The sequence below is a fragment of the Eschrichtius robustus genome, chromosome 15, assembly GCF_028021215.1.
Source record: "Eschrichtius robustus isolate mEscRob2 chromosome 15, mEscRob2.pri, whole genome shotgun sequence".
NCBI classification, from domain to species: Eukaryota; Metazoa; Chordata; class Mammalia; order Artiodactyla; family Eschrichtiidae; genus Eschrichtius; species Eschrichtius robustus.
Window position 1 is genome coordinate 82,063,302 of NC_090838.1, and position 21,395 is coordinate 82,084,696.

General features: G+C 39.4%; 1 protein-coding gene across 4 annotated transcripts in view; it reads right to left on the reverse strand.

Annotated features, from left to right (window-relative positions):
- Positions 1–21,395, reverse strand: part of LOC137777301 (E3 ubiquitin-protein ligase RNF103) — a 119,206-nt gene that overhangs the window by 91,321 nt on the left and 6,490 nt on the right. Inside the window, exons 3-4 of one of the 4 annotated variants that reach the window (XM_068564098.1) lie at positions 16,399–16,514; positions 1,420–3,437 (exon numbers count right to left, since the gene is read on the reverse strand). The exons of 1 other annotated variant lie outside the window; for it this stretch is intronic. In XM_068564098.1, the coding sequence (XP_068420199.1) occupies positions 1,862–3,437; positions 16,399–16,514 (1,692 nt within the window). In that variant the 3' untranslated portion in view covers positions 1,420–1,861. Of the gene's footprint in view, positions 1–1,419; positions 3,438–4,192; positions 4,288–16,398; positions 16,515–17,620; positions 17,758–21,395 lie in introns of those variants that run through there. 2 more of the 4 variants (XM_068564099.1, XM_068564101.1) reach the window with 2 other exon arrangements.

The window sequence follows — 21,395 nt, forward strand, 5'->3', positions numbered from 1 at the left end:
CAAAAGGCAAAGAAGTGTTCCAAGATCACAAAGGGATGTAAATAGGACGTAAGAGCTGGCTTAGAGGGGCTCCCACTTACCAAATTTGGGATGATTTGAGCGTCAAAAAGAATAATGAATTTTAACACACTGAATATAAAAAGAATCTGGGTCTACAGTGGTATTTCAAAGCACAAGATGAAAAAATGGAAAGTTCTTCTTTCACACACAAAAAATGCCACTTAATAAATGTAGAATGAAGGATAGAATTTAAAAATCTTCAAGTCACGACTCCTATTTAATAACTGATTCAGGCTAATAATCATCAACAGATGTTAAAACCATTGGGTTAAAGTTTGTTGAAGAGCAGGATACTCATGTGGCCTCACAGGTTCCTTCTTACTTATCAAGTGGAAAGTACCTTACATTGCAAAGATAAGACAGATTCTATCTTAGGCAAGTTTAGCAACACCAACAATGGGATGAACTGACATCACGTGCCTTCTGATGTCATACAAACGGGAAATACATATCATCTAGGCAATATTGTTCACTTTAAATCTAATCATGAAGAAACACTCAGACAAATCCAGAAATGTGGAACATTCCATAAGCCAACTAGCCTGTACTCTTCAAAAATGTCAGAAAAGACTTTTTTTTAAAAAAAAGGGGGCAGGGGAACTGCTCTAGAGAAAAGAATGAAACAAAGTAGACTAAACCCAATCATAAACTTTGTCTGAGTTCCCAATAAAAACAAAACAGAAACATATAAAGATATAGACTATTTTGGGAGCAACTGGGAAGTACGAATTGTATATTAGATATTATTAAATCAATGTTAAATTTCCTGGGTGTGACAATGGTGTGGTGGTTATATAAAAAATGTCCTTGTTCTTAGGAGTTACATGGTGATACATTTTAGTGGCAAAGAAGCATCATGATGACTGAAATTTACTTTCAAAGGGATCAGCAAAAAAAAAAAAAAAGAGAGAGAGAGAAAGGAAAAAAAGATTATAGACATAGAGAGAGGAGATAAAGCAAATATAACAAAGTGTAAACACCTGGTGAATTAGATAGAGAAATGAATGTTCATTGTACTATGTTTCCAACTTTTCTATAGTTAATTTTTTCAAAATAAAAAGTCAGGAAAAATATATAATCTATGTGTGGCCAATATGCTATAGTTGATTTTATTTACATGAATATACTCATAAATGATTTAATACTTTAAAAAAAGCCCACCATGAAATTCCTTCCCATAAAAGCTAACCAAGGTGGACCAACATCACCTCTGGCTAGTGTCAGCAACATAATTTGTCTTGTTTTTTCCCCCACATGAGTCAAGAATCATATTTGACTTACCTGTGAAATTAACAAACCTTCAAAACACTTATAGCACTCAGCCACCTTATCAAAAACAATTTTAAAAAAGCTGTAATCTTCTGGTTTTAAAATAATTTATTTCATAGGTCTGTTTTAATTTCATGTCTCAGAGCATACATTATTTAACCAAGAGGTGCTGGACACAGATTGTAAAAAGGGAGGAAACATTTAGGATAAGAAACCTCCTCACTTCCATTAGAATTTGATCCTACCTTGTAAAGTCTTGCTAGGATAAATTTCTATCATACTTCTTTTGTGCTTACAAAAAAACATTAACTTCTGAATTTCCAATGTTGTAAATAAAAATTGTTACATTTAAGTATGCATTCATATTGACACACAAGGCAACCAAATAATTGTCATCAACATTAGCAAAATGTATATTTCCTGTCACTGCACTAACATTAAACTAAACACCAAACCACAAAAACATTGTGACTAACATTAAAAAGGCAAGCTGTAAGATACGCAAAGCTTATAAAGGACAAATTGCACATGGTTAAGATGGGACATCATTTGACAAGGGCTGGTGGTGTGCATATGGCTGCTTTTTTTTATAAGAAGGCCACCGGCAAACAGGGCAACAGTGTCGGCCCCCAGCCAACCACATCACAATGCAATTCTGATGGAACACATGACCACAAGGCAACCCCATTAGCAAACATCCATTTTCAAAATTCTCTAGGCAAACAACACATTCGGTACAGTGCAGCATATCAGCAGGCCAAGTTAACCAATCAGGTTCCATGTCTTCATTAGTGGTGTATGATCCATATGACCGCCTCTTCCTTTCATAAGGGCTGGTCTGACAATATTTATTGGCACACGAACAAGCCTCAGCATCACAGTGACTTGCTCTTCCTGGAGAATTGTGAAATACGCTTTGTTTATCTTCAAATACTTCCTTCTCACTGCTAAAAGTGTCTACGCTCTCACTGTCTGAGTCATTTTCAATATCTTGAGAACCTTCCAACATCTCCTCTTCAGACTGGACTCCAAGACATTTAAATCGCCACACTGGCAAGTTTTTTATATAATCAGTTGGTATCAGAGGGTGAAGCCAAAGGTCAGGGAAAGCTAATCGCTCCAAGAACAAGTCAGGGTCTTCGTCCCAATCAGATTCTACAGGAAAGTTCTGAAAAGAAGCAATCGGGTGGAAGAGGTAGCTGGTGTACCAGTCCCACAGGCTTGATAACCACTCTAAGTTATTGGCATTGACTTCATCATTGTTGTTGTTGCGCCGTCTCTTCTTCTCAAAGTAATCGACTAGTAAACCATGTCCAAGGTATGTACTAAGAAACAAGGCTGGGTGTGAAGAATAAAACATCCAGTCTGCCCTGACCCATGAAGCCAGCGTGGTTGTATTGGAATATCTCAACAATTTTAAGCTATACTCGTAAAAGCTATCTAAGTAAGGGAGCTGTAAAAAGCCCAACACAGGTAGCCAGGAAATAATTAATAGAGAATTATATGTCCCTAAAGTGCTTATGAGAACCACAAATCGTTTTATGGTAGCTCCTTGTGTGATAAATAAGTCCATCCAAGCCATAAGATTAACTAGAACCAAGCTCAAAACAAACAAATCATTTACTTCAGGTTGTAATGAGCGCAAAAATGAGTCCATGGCCTGAAGGGATATAAATTCGCCTGTGTGGTTTCCATACCTGTAAATTCCTTCAGGAGTTCTAAGTATGTATGATGGCATGTTATATACACCAATATCTGTCATATAACTCTTATTGTCCCAATTTTCCACATTCACAAAAATAAACTCAACTCTTCCAGTAAACTTTATGCTTAGTGCAGAGAAGAAAGCTGGGGGCTGGTCAAGGTTTGCAAATAGGTATATTTTTACCCAGTATTGATCACTTTTATTCCAGTCTTCTTTCAAACGTTCAGCATTATAAATGGTTTTGATCCGCGAAGCTGCATGAGCAGTTATCCACTTAAAAATGTGCTCTACTTCAATCTTGCGGCCGCTGTATTCTTTAAGCATGACTTTCCCTTTAGAAGTGCTTGTTTGTGGAACAGACATAATGAGTGTGGATCGTACCCAGCCTCTTCTCCTGCAGTATCTATAAGAGAGGAGACTGTAAGTAAATAGCTAGGCCGCTAGATGAGCTAGCTTGCTTATCTTCACTGCTGTGCAAACAGTTTGTCTTTTCCCTGATACATTTCCTTAGCACCTGAAAGATACCCTCTCCCCAAAAACAAATTACCTGTAAACAATCAAAAGTAGTACCAATACCTGGCAGTTGTATAAGAGGAAAAGCAAGCTCTCTTTTTATCATATTTTTCGTTTGTATCTCTATGTTTCTTTTCTTTCTCTCTTTTCTTTCTTTCTTTTTTTTTTAAAAGAAAAGTGTAGCTTGAAAAGCCTTAGAGCCAAGAGAATCGGCAAGTACTTCCAGCATCTACTATGAAACTACTAATGCATTATGTGCTAATAAGATCCTAAAGATAATAGGAAAATAATTCCTGTTCACAAAGAATTTAAAATCCTATTAAGGAGACAAAAGTATAAAACTGTATATATTCTATTACTAAATAATGTAAAGGAAGTTAAAAAAAAAGGGAGTATCACTGGGAGTTTGGGCTGGTGAAGATTTCACGAAAAGTTTGGGAATTGAACTAGCTCTCTAAGGATGGTTAGATTCAGGTGGGCAAAGAAGAGAGAAGGAAATAGATTATCTTATATGCTGAGTCCCTGACTTGAATGCCGAGCTCCTGAGGGTAGGAGCCATGCTGTACCCACTTATTAACCCAAGCACCCACCACAATGCCTGACACACACAAGCACTGCCATAAAGTAATCTGCACGAAAGCTCACCTAGAAAAGAGCAAGTCCTTTATTTTTCTGTACTCTCTCATCTCTTTAATGAGGACCATGAAGAGGGGTATTTGCAGAGATACTCAGAGAAACAATTTCCTTTAAAAAAAAAAAAGTTTTTTTCTAAAAACCTACCATGTGGAGTTTTACAATATATAAATTTACCTCAGTAAAGTTGAAAAAAGGAAAATCTACCATGTGGATACATTTTGTTCACTACAGATTTGTAAGTGGATGGTAATAAATGTTTAATTTTTAATTTTGCTATTCAGAATACTGATGTAAAAATTATAAATGTTATGCTTTACTTAGAAAGTATGGATTATATTTTATTAAGTTAAATAAGCATATTATACATTTATATGATCAGATTAAGATAGAAGTCTTGATGTACGTGGCATATGGTTTTATGATGATAATACAATTAATTTTATCTCAGGAATTTCATGATATAGTTTAAGATAAGTGAAGACAACATGTTATGTCACAAAGACAAGGTTAGTAACGACTCTGGGAAACTATCTGGGTGACTCAGGATCAGAGACTACGACTCAGCTTCTTGTTGAGTTGATTTACTTCCTTAACAAGATAGATACCATTAATGTCAATATTGCTTTAATTGAAACGGGTTAAGAATTATATACTCCTACAAAATAAAATATCTTCTATTCTGTAACAGTGTTGTTTGTCCAATGCAAAATAATAGTTCATTGACATGGTATTTCCACCACCCTCCCCCCAAAACAAGTCAACTACATATAGATAGTTGCCTTATTCACATCTTAAATATCTAACTAGCTTTACTTTTTTAATTGCATAGGATACACATTTCTACTCTTGGTCATTCTGTTCATCTTTCTATAACCACCTCAGAGAATATTTGGCTTCTGATTTGTGTCATAAATTAAATGACAGTCTTTCAAACAGAAAATTTTACTGTGTAAAACAAGCGAAGTCTTATCTTAGTGCATACATTTCTTCATGGAAGAAAACAAATGTACTATGTACTTTCTTTTCAGTTCAGAACTAAGTGACAGTTTTAAGGTTTATCATTTCACAAGAATTTAAGAGTACCCAGGACAGTAAAATTTTGTATGTCATCATGTATCTTTCAAATTAAATCATGTTTTCCAGACTTGAAGTCCAACACACAAATAAAGTATACCATATTAATTTTAAAACCCCACTGTTAGACAGAAAAGACTAATGTTCATATCAATATAAAAACTTTTTACTGCCAATTTAAAAAACCTTTTTAAAGGTCTGAGTAAGTTCAATGATGACACCACGAAAATATCCTCTAGTTCTTAAAGTAAACCTTTTGAGATCTCTTAGAGAATTTGAAGACTAAAAATGATTTTTAAAAAAACATGACTAGTGAGTTCTGGCACTCCAGTTTCTGGTAAGGCATACTATATTTAAAAAGCAACCTTGGTATTCTGTTCATAAAGTGCTGTTTCTTCAGACAAGGTCATTGGTCTCCTTGGCCTTCCTGTCCTGCTCACCAATCTTCCCTTTACTTTCTTTTCCCTGCTTAGCCCATGGGCACGCATCCCTGATTCTTTCACCATAAGCCCTCCTGGCCCATGTATCACTCAGCTCCTGTAATTCCAGTGCCATCCCACTCTTTACTATCTCTGCCCCGCCTCTCCAACCTCCCGATACATATCCCACGTCACTTCCTACTTTCTCCAAAGGTGGGGGGAGAAAAAGAGTAGAGAATAGACCTGACAGGGGAAAGGCCCCTGAGACAGATCACTGGGTTGGGGAATTAGAGGAACTGGGGCCAGGCACAATGGCTGTGTGGGAAAGAAATGAAAACTGCTGCCATGGACAGAGTCAGACACTGTACAGAGTGGGGGTCCTGAATGTTCTTAAGGGGAGCAAAACAGGTCAGGAAAATACTACTATACGATGGGGCCAGCACATCAGAGGCTGTCCTGGAGGCCACGCAAGAGAAGGAACTACAGTCAAAGACAGCAATGTAGGCAGCAGCGTAGAGAGTTTTGCTGTTGTTAAAAATCTGAGATCAAGATGATGACTGAATTATTCAACATATTAAAATGCTTGCTTGCTGAATAACACTATTCTCTGCCCAGTTACACCCTGCATTGACATTCTGAACACGCTTTTCTATTTTCTCCCTATTTTGTTCTTCTGTATCTCCATAATCCTCAAAAAAAAAAGAAAAAAAATGACCCTGACTAAGCACAGCATCTATGACAAGAATAGTTCTTACTCTAGTTGGAAGACTTTCCAAATAAAAGGAAACGAACATGACAATACTGAAACTGATACAAGTAACTCTGCATCAAGATCTTCATCTTTGTGATGAAACTAAGGAAGATGACGTAAAAGTGCTTCTTTAATAACAAAAAATTATAGCTGCAGTCAACAAAAAAGCAAAAAGTTGCTCAAAAAAGGTCTCTTCCATCATAAATAAGAGGTGGGATTATCTGAAGACGAAGATGAAGGATTTAGAGGAAACTTGGAGGTAGATTATATGTATCTCTTCACTGCTGCTCAGCTGGTATAGAATCAAAAAGGGCTTTTCAAAAGAAAAGCTAGAAAAATTTGTGCTAAAGTCCACTGGACTCAATTATGACACTTCTGATGCATTTTGCTTTATAAAATTACATTAAAAATAAATTTTAATTTACTATTTCCTTCAGTTTTTCGTGCTGAATAGATCATCTTCACTTTATGTCATGCTTAGTTTCATTTTGAATTCTCTATTGTTATTTAAGAACTTAAGTTAGACTGAAATATGTGTTTGACCTTTATATTTTTGTACATTTCTTTTTACTTGATATTTTCTAATATATTTATAAGTTAGTGTTCAAAATATATTGTTTAGTTTATTCATTAAAAAAAATAAGTTCTGAATATTATTCAGTAAATCAGTGATCTTAATACTGACTTTGGCATTATCTGAAAAAAAAATCAAAACATCAGAACTATCATTTATTCTGGTATTGCAATCACCAGTGGGAGGGAAAAAGATCTTTCACTTAGACCATCTGGGAATGATGGAATAAGACCAAATGCCATTGTCTTTGGTAAACACAAGACAGAAATAAGAATGATTTCCTTTTCATAAGAACATGAACACTTACGCTATCTTGGACATTTCAACCAAAGGCATTAGAATATGATCAAGGTTCTGTGGTGAAGATGAAAATGGGAGCTTTGTGGGTAAATGAGGAAACTAAATGTGAGTCAGGAGACACAACAAGTTCCCTTCTTATCCCCAACTTTTAAGGAGTCCTCCTACCACACATCTCAGCCTACACTACAAGCGAGCAAAACACGGACAGTGAGGAAAATCGAAGCAAACGTAAGCCTGAAGGAGAAGGGCAGGAGAATCTGAGGTGAAGCAGTGGTGGAGGAGGGTTTTCTACAGCGAATGGGTCTCCCATTGAGACCACATATAACGGACATAGATAAGCCAGGCGTATCTACCTACATTAGAAACTACGTAACGTGGGGGCTTCTCCACACATATCATATGCCCCGTCCTCAGCACTGAACAGAACATGCTGTACGTGCTAATCTTTTTTTTAAAAATAAATTTATTTATTTATATTTGGCATTGGGTCTTTGTCTGCGCGTGGGCTTTCTCTAGTTGCATTGAGCGGGGGCTACTCATTGTGGTGTGCGGGCTTCTCACTGCAGTGGCTTCTCTTGTTGCGGAGCACGGGCTCTAGGCACGCGGGCTTCCGTAGTTGTGGCACGCGGGCTCAATAGTTGTGGCTCACGGGCCCTAGAGCCCAGGCTAAGTAGTTGTGGCACACGAGCTTAGTTGCTCTGCGGCATGTGGGATCTTCCCGGACCAGGGCTCGAACCTGTGGTCCCCTGCACTGGCAGGCGGATTCTTAACCACTGTGCCACCAGGGAAGTCCAGCTAATCTTTTATTAAATGTCTACTGAATGGATAATTAAATGAACGAATGAATTCAAGTCATAACTTGGAGGAACTAGAAATTGAAATAAAACACATTTCAAAGAAGAAACAATGGAATAATGAAACAAGAAATAATGTGACAGACTAAATACTGGAGATGATGACAAAAAGAAAAACAAAAATGCCTGCAAAGAATTTTGTCTGAGAAAATGGAAAAAAAAAAATAGTAAAGGACAGAAAAAGAAAAGGTAGAAAGGGCACACGGTTTACTAAAGAAAAAGATGAATATGAATTTGAACACCAGGTTTAGGGAACAGAGTCTATCTGGGGTACTTGTATGGCAAATGGAAACGAGTGTCAGAATGCAAACTAGAGGTCCGAATTATGAAAGAAGATTTAGATCAGCACAAAGGTGTCACCTAAAGCCATCAACGTACTGAAGCCTCCTTGGGAAGTAAAATTGAAACAAAAAAGACTGAAGACATACTCTAAAGAGTCACCCCCGTTAGAAACAACATAGAAGAACCAGACAAAAAGAGATCTCAGAGAGAAAGTAAATAACTGCCAGTTATCAAAAACTATTAATCGGGGGAGGAGAGAAGATGGCGGAAGAGTAAGACGCGGAGATCACCTTCCTTCCCACAGATACAGTAGAAATACATCTACACGTGGAACTGCTCCTACAGAACACCCACTGAACGCTGGCAGAAAACGTCCGACCTCCAAAAAGGCAAGAAACTCCCCCCGTACTTGGGTAGGGCAAAAGAAAAAAGAAATAACAGAGACAAAAGAATAGGGACGGCACCTGCACCAGTGGGAGGGAGCTGTGAAGGAGGAAAGATTTCCACGCACTAGGAAGCCCCTTCGCGGGCAGAGACTGCGGGTGGCAGAGGGGGGAAGCTTCGGAGCCACGGAGGAGAGCGCAGCCACAGGGGTGCGGAGGGCAAAGCGGAGAGGCTCCCGCACGGAGGAGCGGTGCCGACCAGCACTCACCAGCCCGAGAGGCTTGTCTGCTCCCCCGCCGGGGCGGGTGGGGGCTGGGAGCTGAGGCTCGGGCTTCGGTCGGATCGCAGGGAGAGGACTGGGATTGGCGGCGTGAACACAGCCTGAAGGGGTTAGCGCACCACAGCTAGCCGGGAGGGAGTCCGAGAAAAAGTCTGCAGCTGCCGAAGAGGCAAGAGACTTTTTCTTCCCTCTTTGTTTCCTGGTGCGCGAGGAGAGGGGATTCAGAGCGCCGCCTAAACGCACTTCAGAGACGGGCGCGAGCCGCAGGTAACAGCGCAGATCCCACAGCAACAGGGGCGCAGAGGAAAAAGCGGAGAGACTCCCGCACAGAGGCTCGGCGCCGAGCAGCGCTCACCAGCCCAGGAGGCTTGTCTTCTCCCCCGCTGGGGCAGGCGGGGCTGGGAGCTGAGGCTCGGGCTTCGGTCGGATCGCAGGGAGAGGACTGGGGCTGGCGGCGTGAACACAGACTGAAGGGGTTAGCGTACCACAGCTGGCTGGGAGGGAGACCGGGAAAAAGTCTGCAGCTGCCGAAGAGGCAAGAGACTTTTTCTTGCCTCTTTGTTTCGCTGCTCGCAAGGAGAGGGGATTCAGAGCGCCGCCTAAACGAACTCCAGAGAAGGGCGCGAGCCGCGGCGATCAGCGCGGACCCCAGAGACGGGCGTGAGACGCTGGGGCTGCTGCTGCCGCCTCCAAAAAGCCTGTGTGTGAGCACAGGTCACTCTCCACACCGCCCCTCCCGGGAGCCGGTGCAGCCCGCCACTGCCAGGGTCCCGTGATCCCCGGACAAATTCCCCGGGAGAACGCACTGCACGCCTCAGGCTGGTGCAACGTCACGCCGGCCTCTGCTGCCGCAGGCTCGCCCCGCCTCCTCCGTACCCCTCCCTCCCCGCGGCCTGAGTGAGCCAGCGCCCCCGAAGCAGCTGCTCCTTTAACCCTGTTCTGTCTGGGCGGGGAATAGACGCCCTCAGGCGACCTACACGCAGAGGCGGGTCCAAATCCAAAGCTGAACCCCAGGAGCTGTGTGAACAGGGAAGAGAAGGGGAAATCTCTCCCAGCAGCCTCAGAAGCAGCGGATTAAAACTCCACAAACAACTTGATGTGCCTGCATCTGTTGAATACCTGAATAGACAACGAATCATCCCAAATTCAGGAGGTGGACTTTGGGAGCAGGATATATTAATTTTTCCCCTGTTCCTTTTTTTTTGTGAGTGTATATGTATATGCTTCTGGGTGAGATTTTGTCTGTATAGCTTTGCTTTACAATACCTTTATTTTACTTCACTATATTATAGCCTCTTTCTTTCTTTCTTTCTTTCTTTCTTTCCTTCCTTCCTTCCTTCCTTCCTTCCTTCCTTCCTTCCTTCCTTCCTTCCTTCCTTCCTTCCTTCCTTCCTTCCTTCCTTCCTTCCTTCCTTTCTTTCTTTCTTTCTTTCTTTCTTTCTTTCTTTCTTTCTTTCTTTCTTTCTATTTTTTCTCCCTTTTACTCTGAGCCGTGTGGACGAAAGGCTCTTGGTGCTCCAGCCAGGCATCAGGGCCGTGCCTCTGAGGTGGGAGAGCCAACTTCAGGACCCTGGTCCACAAGAGACCTCCCAGCTCCACGTAATACCAAACGGTAAAAATCTCTCAGAGATCTCCGTCTCAACATCAAGACCCAGCATCACTCAATGACCAGCAAGCTACAGTGCTGAACACCCTATGCCAAACAACTAGCATGACAGGAACACAGCCCCATCCATTAGCAGAGAGGCTGCCTAAAATCATAATAAGGCCACAGACACCCCAAAATACACCACCAGACGTGGATGTGCCCACCAGAAAGACAAGATCCAGCCTCATCCACCAGAGCTCAGGCACTAGTTCCCTACACCAGGAAGCCTACACAACCCACTGAACCAACCTTAGCCACTGGGGACAGATACCAAAAACAACGGGAACTACAAACCTGCAGTCTGTGAAAAGGAGACCCCAAACACAGTAAGATAAGCAAAATGAGATGACAGAAAAACACACAGCAGATGAAGGAGCAGGGTCAAAACACACCAGACTTAACAAATGAAGAGGAAATAGGTAGTCTACCTGAAAAAGAATTCAGAATAATGATAGTAAGGATGATCCAAAATCTTGGAAATAGAATAGACAAAATGCAAGAAACATTTAACAAGGACGTAGAAGAACTAAAGAGGAACCAAGCAATGATGAAAAACACAATAAATGAAATTAAAAATACCCTAGATGGGATCAATAGCAGAATAACTGAGGCAGAAGAAAGGATAAGTGACCTGAAAGATAAAATGGTGGAAATAACTACTACAGAGCAGGATAAAGAAAAAAGAATGAAAAGAACTGAGGACAGTCTCAGAGACCTCTGGGACAACATTAAACGCACCAACATTCGAATTATAGGGGTCCCAGAAGAAGAAGAGAAAAAGAAAGGGACTGAGAAAATATTTGAAGAGATTATAGTTGAAAACTTCCCTAATATGGGAAAGGAAATAGTTAATCAAGTCCTGGAAGCATAGAGAGTCCCATACAGGATAAACCCAAGGAGAAACACGCCAAGACACATATTAATCAAACTGTCAAAAATTAAATATAAGGAAAACATATTAAAGGCAGCAAGGGAAAAAAAAACAAATAACACACAAGGGAATCCCCATAAGGTTAACATCTGATCTTTCAGCAGAAACTCTGCAAGCCAGAAGGGAGTGGCAGGATATACTTAAAGTGATGAAGGAGAAAAACCTACAACCAAGATTACTCTACCCAGCAAGGATCTCATTCAGATTCGATGGAGAAATTAAAACCTTTACAGACAAGCAAAAGCTGAGAGAGTTCAGCACCACCAAACCAGCTTTACAACAAATGCTAAAGGAACTTCTCTAGGCAAGAAACACAAGAGAAGGAAAACACCTACAATAACAAACCCAAAACATTTAAGAAAATGGGAATAGGAACATACATATCGATAATTACCTTGAATGTAAATGGATTAAATGCTCCCACCAAAAGACACAGGCTGGCTGAATGGATACAAAAACAAGACCCATATATATGCTGTCTACAAGAGACCCACTTCAGACCTAGAGACACATACAGACTGAAAGTGAGGGGATGGAAAAAGATATTCCATGCAAATGGAAATCAAAAGAAAGCTGGAGTAGCAATTCTCATATCAGACAAAATAGACTTTAAAATAAAGACTATTACAAGAGACAAAGAAGGACACTATATAATGATCAAGGGATCGATCCAAGAGGAAGCTATAACAATTGTAAATATTTATGCACCCAACATAGGAGCACCTCAGTACATAAGGCAAATACTAACAGCCATAAAAGGGGAAATCGACAGCAACACAATCATAGTAGGGGACTTTAACACCCCACTTTCACCAATGGACAGATCATCCAAAATGAAAATAAATAAGGAAACACAAGCTTTAAATGATACATTAAACAAGATGGACTTAATTGATATTTATAGGACATTCTACCCAAAAACAACAGAATACACATTTTTCTCAAGTGCTCATGGAACATTCTCCAGGATAGATCATATCTTGGGTCATAAATCAAGCCTTGGTAAATTTAAGAAAATTGAAATCGTATCAAGTATCTTTTCCGACCACAACGCTATGAGACTAGATATCAATTACAGGAAAAGATCTGTAAAAAATACAAACACATGGAGGCTACACAATACACTACTTAATAACGAAGTGATCACTGAAGAAATCAAAGGGGAAATCAAAAAATACCTAGAAACAAATGACAATGGAGATACGACGACCCAAAACCTATGGGACGCAGCAAAAGCAGTGCTAAGAGGGAAGTTTATAGCAATACAAGCCTACCTCAAGAAACAGGAAACATCTCGAATAAACAACCTAACCTTGCACCTGAAGCAATTAGAGAAAGAAGAACAAAAAAACCCCAAAGCCAGCAGAAGGAAAGAAATTATAAAGATCAGGTCAGAAATAAATGAAAAAGAAATGAAGGAAACAATAGCAAAAATCAATGAAACTAAAAGCTGGTTCTTTGAGAAGATAAACAAAATTGATAAACCATTAGCCAGACTCATCAAGAGAAAAAGGGAGAAGACTCAGATCAATAGAATTAGAAATGAAAAAGGAGAAGTAACCACTGACACTGCAGAAATACAAAAGATCATGAGAGATTACTACAAGCAACTCTATGCCAATAAAATGGACAACATGGAAGAAATGGACAGATTCTTAGAAATGCACAAACTGCCGAGACTGAACCAGGAAGAAATAGAAAATATGAACAGACCAATCACAAGCACTGAAATTGAAACTGTGATTAAAAACCTTCCAACAAACAAAAGCCCAGGATCAGATGGCTTCACAGGTGAATTCTATCAAACATTTAGAGACGAGCTAACACCTATCCTTCTCAAACTCTTCCAAAATATTGCAGAGGGAGGAACACTCCCAAACTCATTCTACGAGGCCACCATCACCCTGATACCAAAACCAGACAAAGATGTCACAAAGAAAGAAAACTACAGGCCAATATCACTGATGAACATAGATGCAAAAATCCTCAACAAAATACTAGCAAACAGAATCCAACAGCACATTAAAAGTGTCATACACCTTGATCAAGTGGGGTTTATCCCAGGAATGCAAGGATTCTTCAATATACGCAAATCAATCAATGTGATACACCATATTAACAAATTGAAGGAGAAAAACCATATGATCATCTCAATAGATGCAGAGAAAGCTTTCGACAAAATTCAACACCCATTTATGATAAAAGCCCTGCAGAAAGTAGGCATAGAGGGAACTTTCCTCAACATAATAAAGGCCATATATGACAAACCCACAGCCAACATTGTCCTCAATGGTGAAAAACTGAAACCATTTCCACTAAGATCAGGAACAAGACAAGGTTGCCCACTCTCACCACTATTATTCAACATAGTTTTGGAAGTGTTAGCCACAGCAATCAGAGAAGACAAAGAAATAAAAGGAATCCAAATCGGAAAAGAAGAAGTAAAGCTGTCACTATTTGCAGATGACATGATACTATACATAGAGAATCCTAAAGATGCTACCAGAAAACTCCTAGAGCTAATCAATGAATTTGGTAAAGTAGCAGGATACAAAATAAATGCACAGAAATCTCTTGCATTTCTATACACTAATGACGAAAAATCTGAAAGTGAAATTAAGAAAACACTCCCATTTACCATTGCAACAAAAAGAATAAAATATCTAGGAATAAACCTACCTAAGGAGACAAAAGACCTGTATGCAGAAAATTATAAGACACTGATGAAAGAAATTAAAGATGATACAAATAGATGGAGAGATATACCATGTTCCTGGATTGGAAGAATCAACATTGTGAAAATGACTCTACTACCCAAAGCAATCTACAGATTCAATGCAATCCCTATCAAACTACCACTGGCATTTTTCACAGAACTAGACCAAAAAATTTCACAATTTGTATGGAAACACAAAAGACCCCGAATAGCCAAAGCAATCTTGAGAACGAAAAATGGAGCTGGGGGAATCAGGCTTCCTGACTTCAGACTATATTACAAAGCTTCAGTAATCAAGACAGTTTGGTACTGGCACAAAAACAGAAATATAGATCAATGGAACAGGATAGAAAGCCCAGAGATAAACCCACACACATATGGTCACCTTATCTTTGATAAAGGAGGCAAGAATATACAGTGGAGAAAAGACAGCCTCTTCAATAAGTGGTGCTGGGAAAATTGGACAGGTACATGTAAAAGTATGAAATTAGAACACTCCCTGACACCATGCACAAAAATAAACTCAAAATGGATTAAAGACCTAAGTGTAAGGGCAGACACTATCAAACTCTTAGAGGAAAACATGGGCAGAACACTCTATGACATACATCACAGCAAGATTCTTTTTGACCCAGCTCCCAGAGAAATGGAAATAAGAACACAAATAAACAAATGGGACCTAATGAAACTTAAAAGCTTTTGCACAGCAAAGGAAACCATAAACAAGACCAAAAGACAACCATCAGAATGGGAGAAAATATTTGCAAATGAAGCAACTGACAAAGGATTAATCTCCAAGATTTACAAGCAGCTCATGCAGCTCAATAACAAAAAAACCAACAACCCAATCCAAAAATGGGCAGAAGACCTAAATAGACATTTCTCCAAAGAAGATATACAGATGGCCTACAGACACATGAAAGAATGCTCAACATCATTAATCATTAGAGAAATGCAAATCAAAACTACAATGAGATATCATCTCACACCGGTCAGAATGGCCATCATCAAAAAATCTAGAAACAATAAATGCTGGAGAGGGTGTGGAGGAAAGGGAACACTCTTGCACTGTTGGTGGGAATGTAAATTGATACAGCCACTATGGAGAACAGTATGGAGGTTCCTGAAAAAACTACAAATAGAACTACCATACGACCCAGCAATCCCAATACTGGGCATATACCCTGAGAAAACCATAGGTCAAAAAGAGTCATGTACCAAAATGTTCATTGCAGCTCTATTTACAATAGCCAGGACATGGAAGCAACCTAAATGCCCATGGACAGATGAATGGATAAAGAAGATGTGGCACATATATACAATGGAATATTACTCAGCCATAAAAAGAAATGAAATGGAGGTATTTGTAATGAGGTGGATGGAGTTAGAGTCTGTCATACAGAGTGAAGTAAGTCAGAAAGAGAAAAACAAATACAGTATGCTAACACATATATACGGAATCTAAGGAAAAAAAAAAAAAAAAAAAAGGCCATGAAGAACCTAGTGGCAAGATGGGAATAAAGACACAGACCTACTAGAGAATGGACTTGAGGCTATGGGGAGGGGGTGGGGTGAGATGTGACAGGGTAAGAGAGTGTCATGGACATATATACACTACCAAATGTAAAATAGATAACTAGTGGGAAGCAGCCGCATAGCACAGGGAGATCAGTTCGGTGCTTTGTGACCACCTAGAGGGGTGGGATGGGGAGGGTGGGAGGGAGGGAGATGCAAGAGGGAAGAGAAATGGGAACATATTGTATATGTATAACTGATTCACTTTGTTATAAAGCAGAAGCTAACACACCATTGTAAGGCAATTATACTTCAATAAAGATGTTTAAAAAAAAAAAAACTATTAATCAAATACCTGTGTAACTAACAATGTGCTAAACATGCTAATTAACTTTCAGTTTAAACAGGCTTCTAATACCACTGTCTTTATCACATTAAAAAAATTCTGGTCAGAACTCAAATTCTAAGAATTGCCTAATCAGCTTACCTGGGGTCACTGGAACAGTTAAACGTGCCTGTACGTATTCCAAATCTTGACACCTTTTTCACCATTTTCTCCCAGTGGATTTTACCCACCAAAGGACTTCTGTCATTTGCTATAACCTATTCCCCCAAAAAGAAAAACAGATACTTTAATCACCTAAAATGGAGTCAAACCAACCATTTACATCTATAACTTTACTTTTTTTGAAAAACATATTCTGTTCCTAGGTCTTGTTTACTATGTCATCATATTATCACTGCAATTCTTGTAAAAGGAGCAACTGTCCAGCTGGAAAAGATTTAAAACACTGAATATAGTACATTAAACTCTCACACTCTGTGGTAGTTATGCAGAGGGGGAGTCAAAACCATATTAAAAAGCTAGCCACATTCTCCTCCATGTGGCTTATCCTCTAGAATTAACTTACACAGGAAGAAAATGGCCCTTGGAGTCATTTCTCTGCTCTGAAAAGAAAATTTTAAATAACCCAAATAAAGCTTACTAAAAATTACCACATGTGGGTTCAACGAGTTCAAATTTCACTTTTTTAAAAGTGTAATTATGGAGCCAAGAGTCAAACACATGTTTTCTATTAAACTATGCTTGACTAAATCAACATACTACTACTATGGCATTTTTCTTAACAATCACGAAAGGTTCTAACATATTAAAAAATTACCATTAATAAATTCTACATTCTTGAACTTCTAACTTCAAATTTGCAAATAGCTTTCAAACAGTTAGGATTGGGAGAAGAAAAAAATTTTTTTTTAAATGTAGATTAACCTTCAAAATATGCAGTGACTTTTCTCAGACTTTCTAATTGTTAATACCCTTTCCCTTTACTCCTTATCTTCCTGATTTTAATGAATAGAGATACCAGTAAAAAACAAACAAAAATTATATATTAAAAACAAAAATAACTAAATGGGAACTTAAAGGAAAGCCAAAAGTGTCCTACGTCCTCATGAACCCATCTGTTTGATTTACTTTAAGCCCAGGGTATACAGGCCAAGTTTATTTTCATGAATGCTATATTACTGATATTATTTAATTCAAAATTACAGCACAATACTCTGGGGGCCTCTAAACTCTCTAGGAGGAAGGGCCATTTTCACGTTCACAAAGCCTCCAGGAAGTGAAATCCCAGGTGAGTGTGTGCAATGAGTGCCTGGGAGAGGCAAGAGTTGGTGCAAATACCTCACCTCTGGTCTCTCCGCTGGGAAGTCTAACAAATTTCAAGGGCAGCAGGAGGAGAGAACGTGCATGGTGGTGACAAGTGACTTAAAGTTCACTTTATGTGCCAACAGATTACTGTCCAATAACCTTTGCCATATATCATTGATACTATCATCCTCATACCTACAGAGACACACATAGGTATGTAACACTTTGTAACATTAACTTTGATGCTTAATAAATACATACACAAATATACAATTTAGGGCATTGAACAAATGGTTCTGATAGTACTTTTAAGTGAAAATAAATGGCCTTAACGAGGGAGGCACATGTTATTAAAATGCTCAGACGGTTGAGGTAACCAGGAGGAGAGCAATCTGAGGACACGGTCTTAGTAGGTGAAAGCACTTTCTGAGGAGGTTCACACAGGTTACATTACCCAGTAAGTTCCTGGCTTCCACATTTTTCCATTGTCTAAAGGTGCTTTGTAAATTTTATCTGAAGAATAAGGGAGATCAAGCAAGGAAGGCTTTTCTCGTCTCTTCTTTTTTTCTTTTCCTACCACTGAAGAGTTAATATGGTAGTTCTTTTTTCCATCAAGTAACCAAAGAAATCTTGAACTTATTTTTCAGATTACTCAGAAGGATTAAGAAATCTCTGTAAAATCATATCGCTATACTCCCTGGTCTTTGCCCTGTTTTTTTAAAATAACTCCCCTTTCACTCCTATTTCCTGATCAAGGCTGCAAATAACCCGGACACTTCAGGTCTGTATTCATAATGACGCTGTGTCAAGGGGTTAATCAAGCGGTTGCTTTAATCAGTGTAGGATTTGGCCCTCAGTCTAGGGGCATCTTTCAGTGAAGATCCTGATCACTGCACAGTCATCCAATGCTAGGAAAGGAAGTAGGAATGAGGGGGCTGTTCCAGGCACCCCTGGTTACAGGACAGACAGCAAAAGTGTGTGAAGAGAGGTGGTGAATATCTCCGAGGCAGGTACATGACAATGTTTAACCCCAGGGCCTTATTTATTCAGCAAGCTATTCCAACATCTGCTTTGAAGAGTGTAGTAATTCCTGACTAAGAGAACCACACAAAAATGAAAAATCCCTTAGGCAGTGCATGAAAGCATTTTATTTGACTCTTTAGTTATATTTATGCAATTAGAAATTGCTTTGTCCAACGTCCTATATAGTTATATTATTCAACTGAAGGTTTAGCATAAATTAAATTTCGTGGAGGCCAAATTAAACAACCACTAAAAATGTTTTAACAAAATAACTCATCTGGCTTGTCACATGGCACAACAAAATACTCTAAGCCTATTACTACTGTGTCACATCAGTAAGAGTTTCCAAGTTATAGCTCACATCCAAAAGCACGCACAGTGATTCTGAATGGCATTCACTCTGCTGGTGAAAGGGGAAACATTTCTCTGCAGTTCACGAAGGATGTTGCATTCTCTGTGGGGAATATTTTCAGAGACTAGAAAAAACTAGATGAAAGTACAGCCTGAGTTCCAAGTCTCAAGTCTGGAACAGACGTGGCAACACAGGCTAGCAGTGAAGCAATCTTTCCATCCCCCTTCCCAGGGTATCTGCCTCTCTAACCAGCATCCCTACACTTGCTCACCATTGTATTCCCTGCAGCTAGTATGGTGCCTAAGTCAGTTGGGCACTTATTAAATATTTATGTTGAATTAAACTATTTCAGCTTTTTATGGTTTAGTAACTCATTCTCTTACTTCTGATTATATAGGTTCTCTAAAGGCTCCAAGTTTCCGATTTCCGTTATAATTAAAGTCCCTTCCCCAGCAACCTGTCATCTGGGATGTTTTCTGACAAACATTAGCATAACTAGTACCTGGCTATGCAACTGCACATCAATGTTCTTGACCCCAGTCACACACAAAGACTTCCAGTTCAGTGTATTTAAAAATACACTTTTTCCAGAAAAAAAACTACTAAGTTTTTCCTAGTACTAATTTTCCTGGTTTCTACTTTATTGTCTAGCAGTTCTTTAGGATCTCTCAAGATGGTAGCACCATCACAGACCATCTAAGTGAGCTGGAAAAGGTAATCTACGCTAAGATTTTTTACTGGCCCACACATTTTAGTAAACCAAGCTGTAAGCTGTCTTATGGCACAGACTGTAGGTTATTCGTCTTTTTTGCCCTTATCACAGGTTCAGCTGGCACACATTAGATTTCAACAAATATTTGTTAGATGGTTGGATGAATGGATGAAACCAGTGGTTTGCTGGTAAATGTTTAACAAGTAGCTGTCTAGAAGAAAACAGAAGCTCTGATTTCTATCATTTACTTATTTCCTTGGTGTAAATACTCCCACATGGCTGATTTCAAGTTACCAACGTGACATCTCTAACTGTGGAGTTGGGAAGGGATGTTAACAATCGCCCTTCATGAAGCAGTTTGAGCTGGCTCCAGCACAGCACTGGAAGGAACTGAGTTGGACAGTGTGAGATGCTAAGTTGCCATATTTTCTGATGTCAGTCTTGTGTAGTCCAGTTAAACTTACAAAGAAAAACTGGGCCTCAGGTTATTGCTTACTCCCTTCCACATGTATTACACTGGTATAAGAAAAAACCCACACACTTTGGCCTATTTTTTAGAGGTGGGTTTTATTACTAATCAGAACATCTGTCATTTCACTTTTAATACTGTTAATCCCCATACAACAACATGGAGGCTAAATTAAATAACATAACTCCATATAAAAGGAGTGTAGAGCTATATTTTTCTGCATCTTTCAATATTTCATTATAACAGCGAGTTTCTACTTTCAAAATCATAGACCACAGGGACTTCCCCAGAGGTCCAGTGGTTAAGACTCTGTGCTTCCACTGCAGGGGGCACGGGTTCGATCCCTGGTCGGGGAACTAAGATCCTGCATGCTGCATGGCATGGCCAAAAAAATAAATCATAGACCAACCTAAATATATATATGCAAATTGTATAAAATCATTAAAAGTGAAGATGAGTAATTGACAAAAACAAAATTCAACATCATTTAATTATTTCTTTGGTAGCCTCACTAGCTTTCTTTATGAGTAAACACAAATAAAAGCTCTTCACCAATACAAAATAAAGGATAAGATGGCTTGCCAAGTATTTCGCCTTTAGCATAGTGTCAAGAGAGGAATAAATAACTTAGAACCTCCCTGAACAAAACTACTGTCTAGGAGTAAAAAATAAACAAGTTTTAAAACAGCTAGTAACTCTTTTCAGCCAAACAGGAACTGTATTAACATAATACTACACTAAATATTGACCTAAAGCTTTACTTTAAATCATATGATGCTTTTCACTGCTACCTCAATTCCACTGATGTTTAATTCCTTATGATGTGACAAAGCCAGTAGAGAACAGATAGCACATCCCTCTTTGAACTTCTTTGAACAAAAGTCAAAATGTAGAAATAGAAATGTTAAGATAAGGATAAATCCATAAAACCCACAATGTACGCTAACTTCTCCATTTCAAAAGCCTATCTACTGGGACTTCCCTGGTGGCGCAGTGGTTAAGAATCCACCTGCCGATGCAGGGGACACAGGTTCAATTCCTGGTCCGGGAAGATCTCACATGTCGTGGAGCAATTAAACCCATGCACCATAACTACCGAGTCTGCGATCTAGGGCCTGTGTGCCGCAACTACTGAGCCCGCGTGCTGCAACCACTGAAGCCCTCGTGCCTAGACCCCATGCTCCGCAACAAGAGAAGCCACCACAATGAGAAGCCCACGCACCGCAACAAAGAGTAGCCCCTGCTCACCGCAATTACAGAAAGCCCGCGCCCAGCAA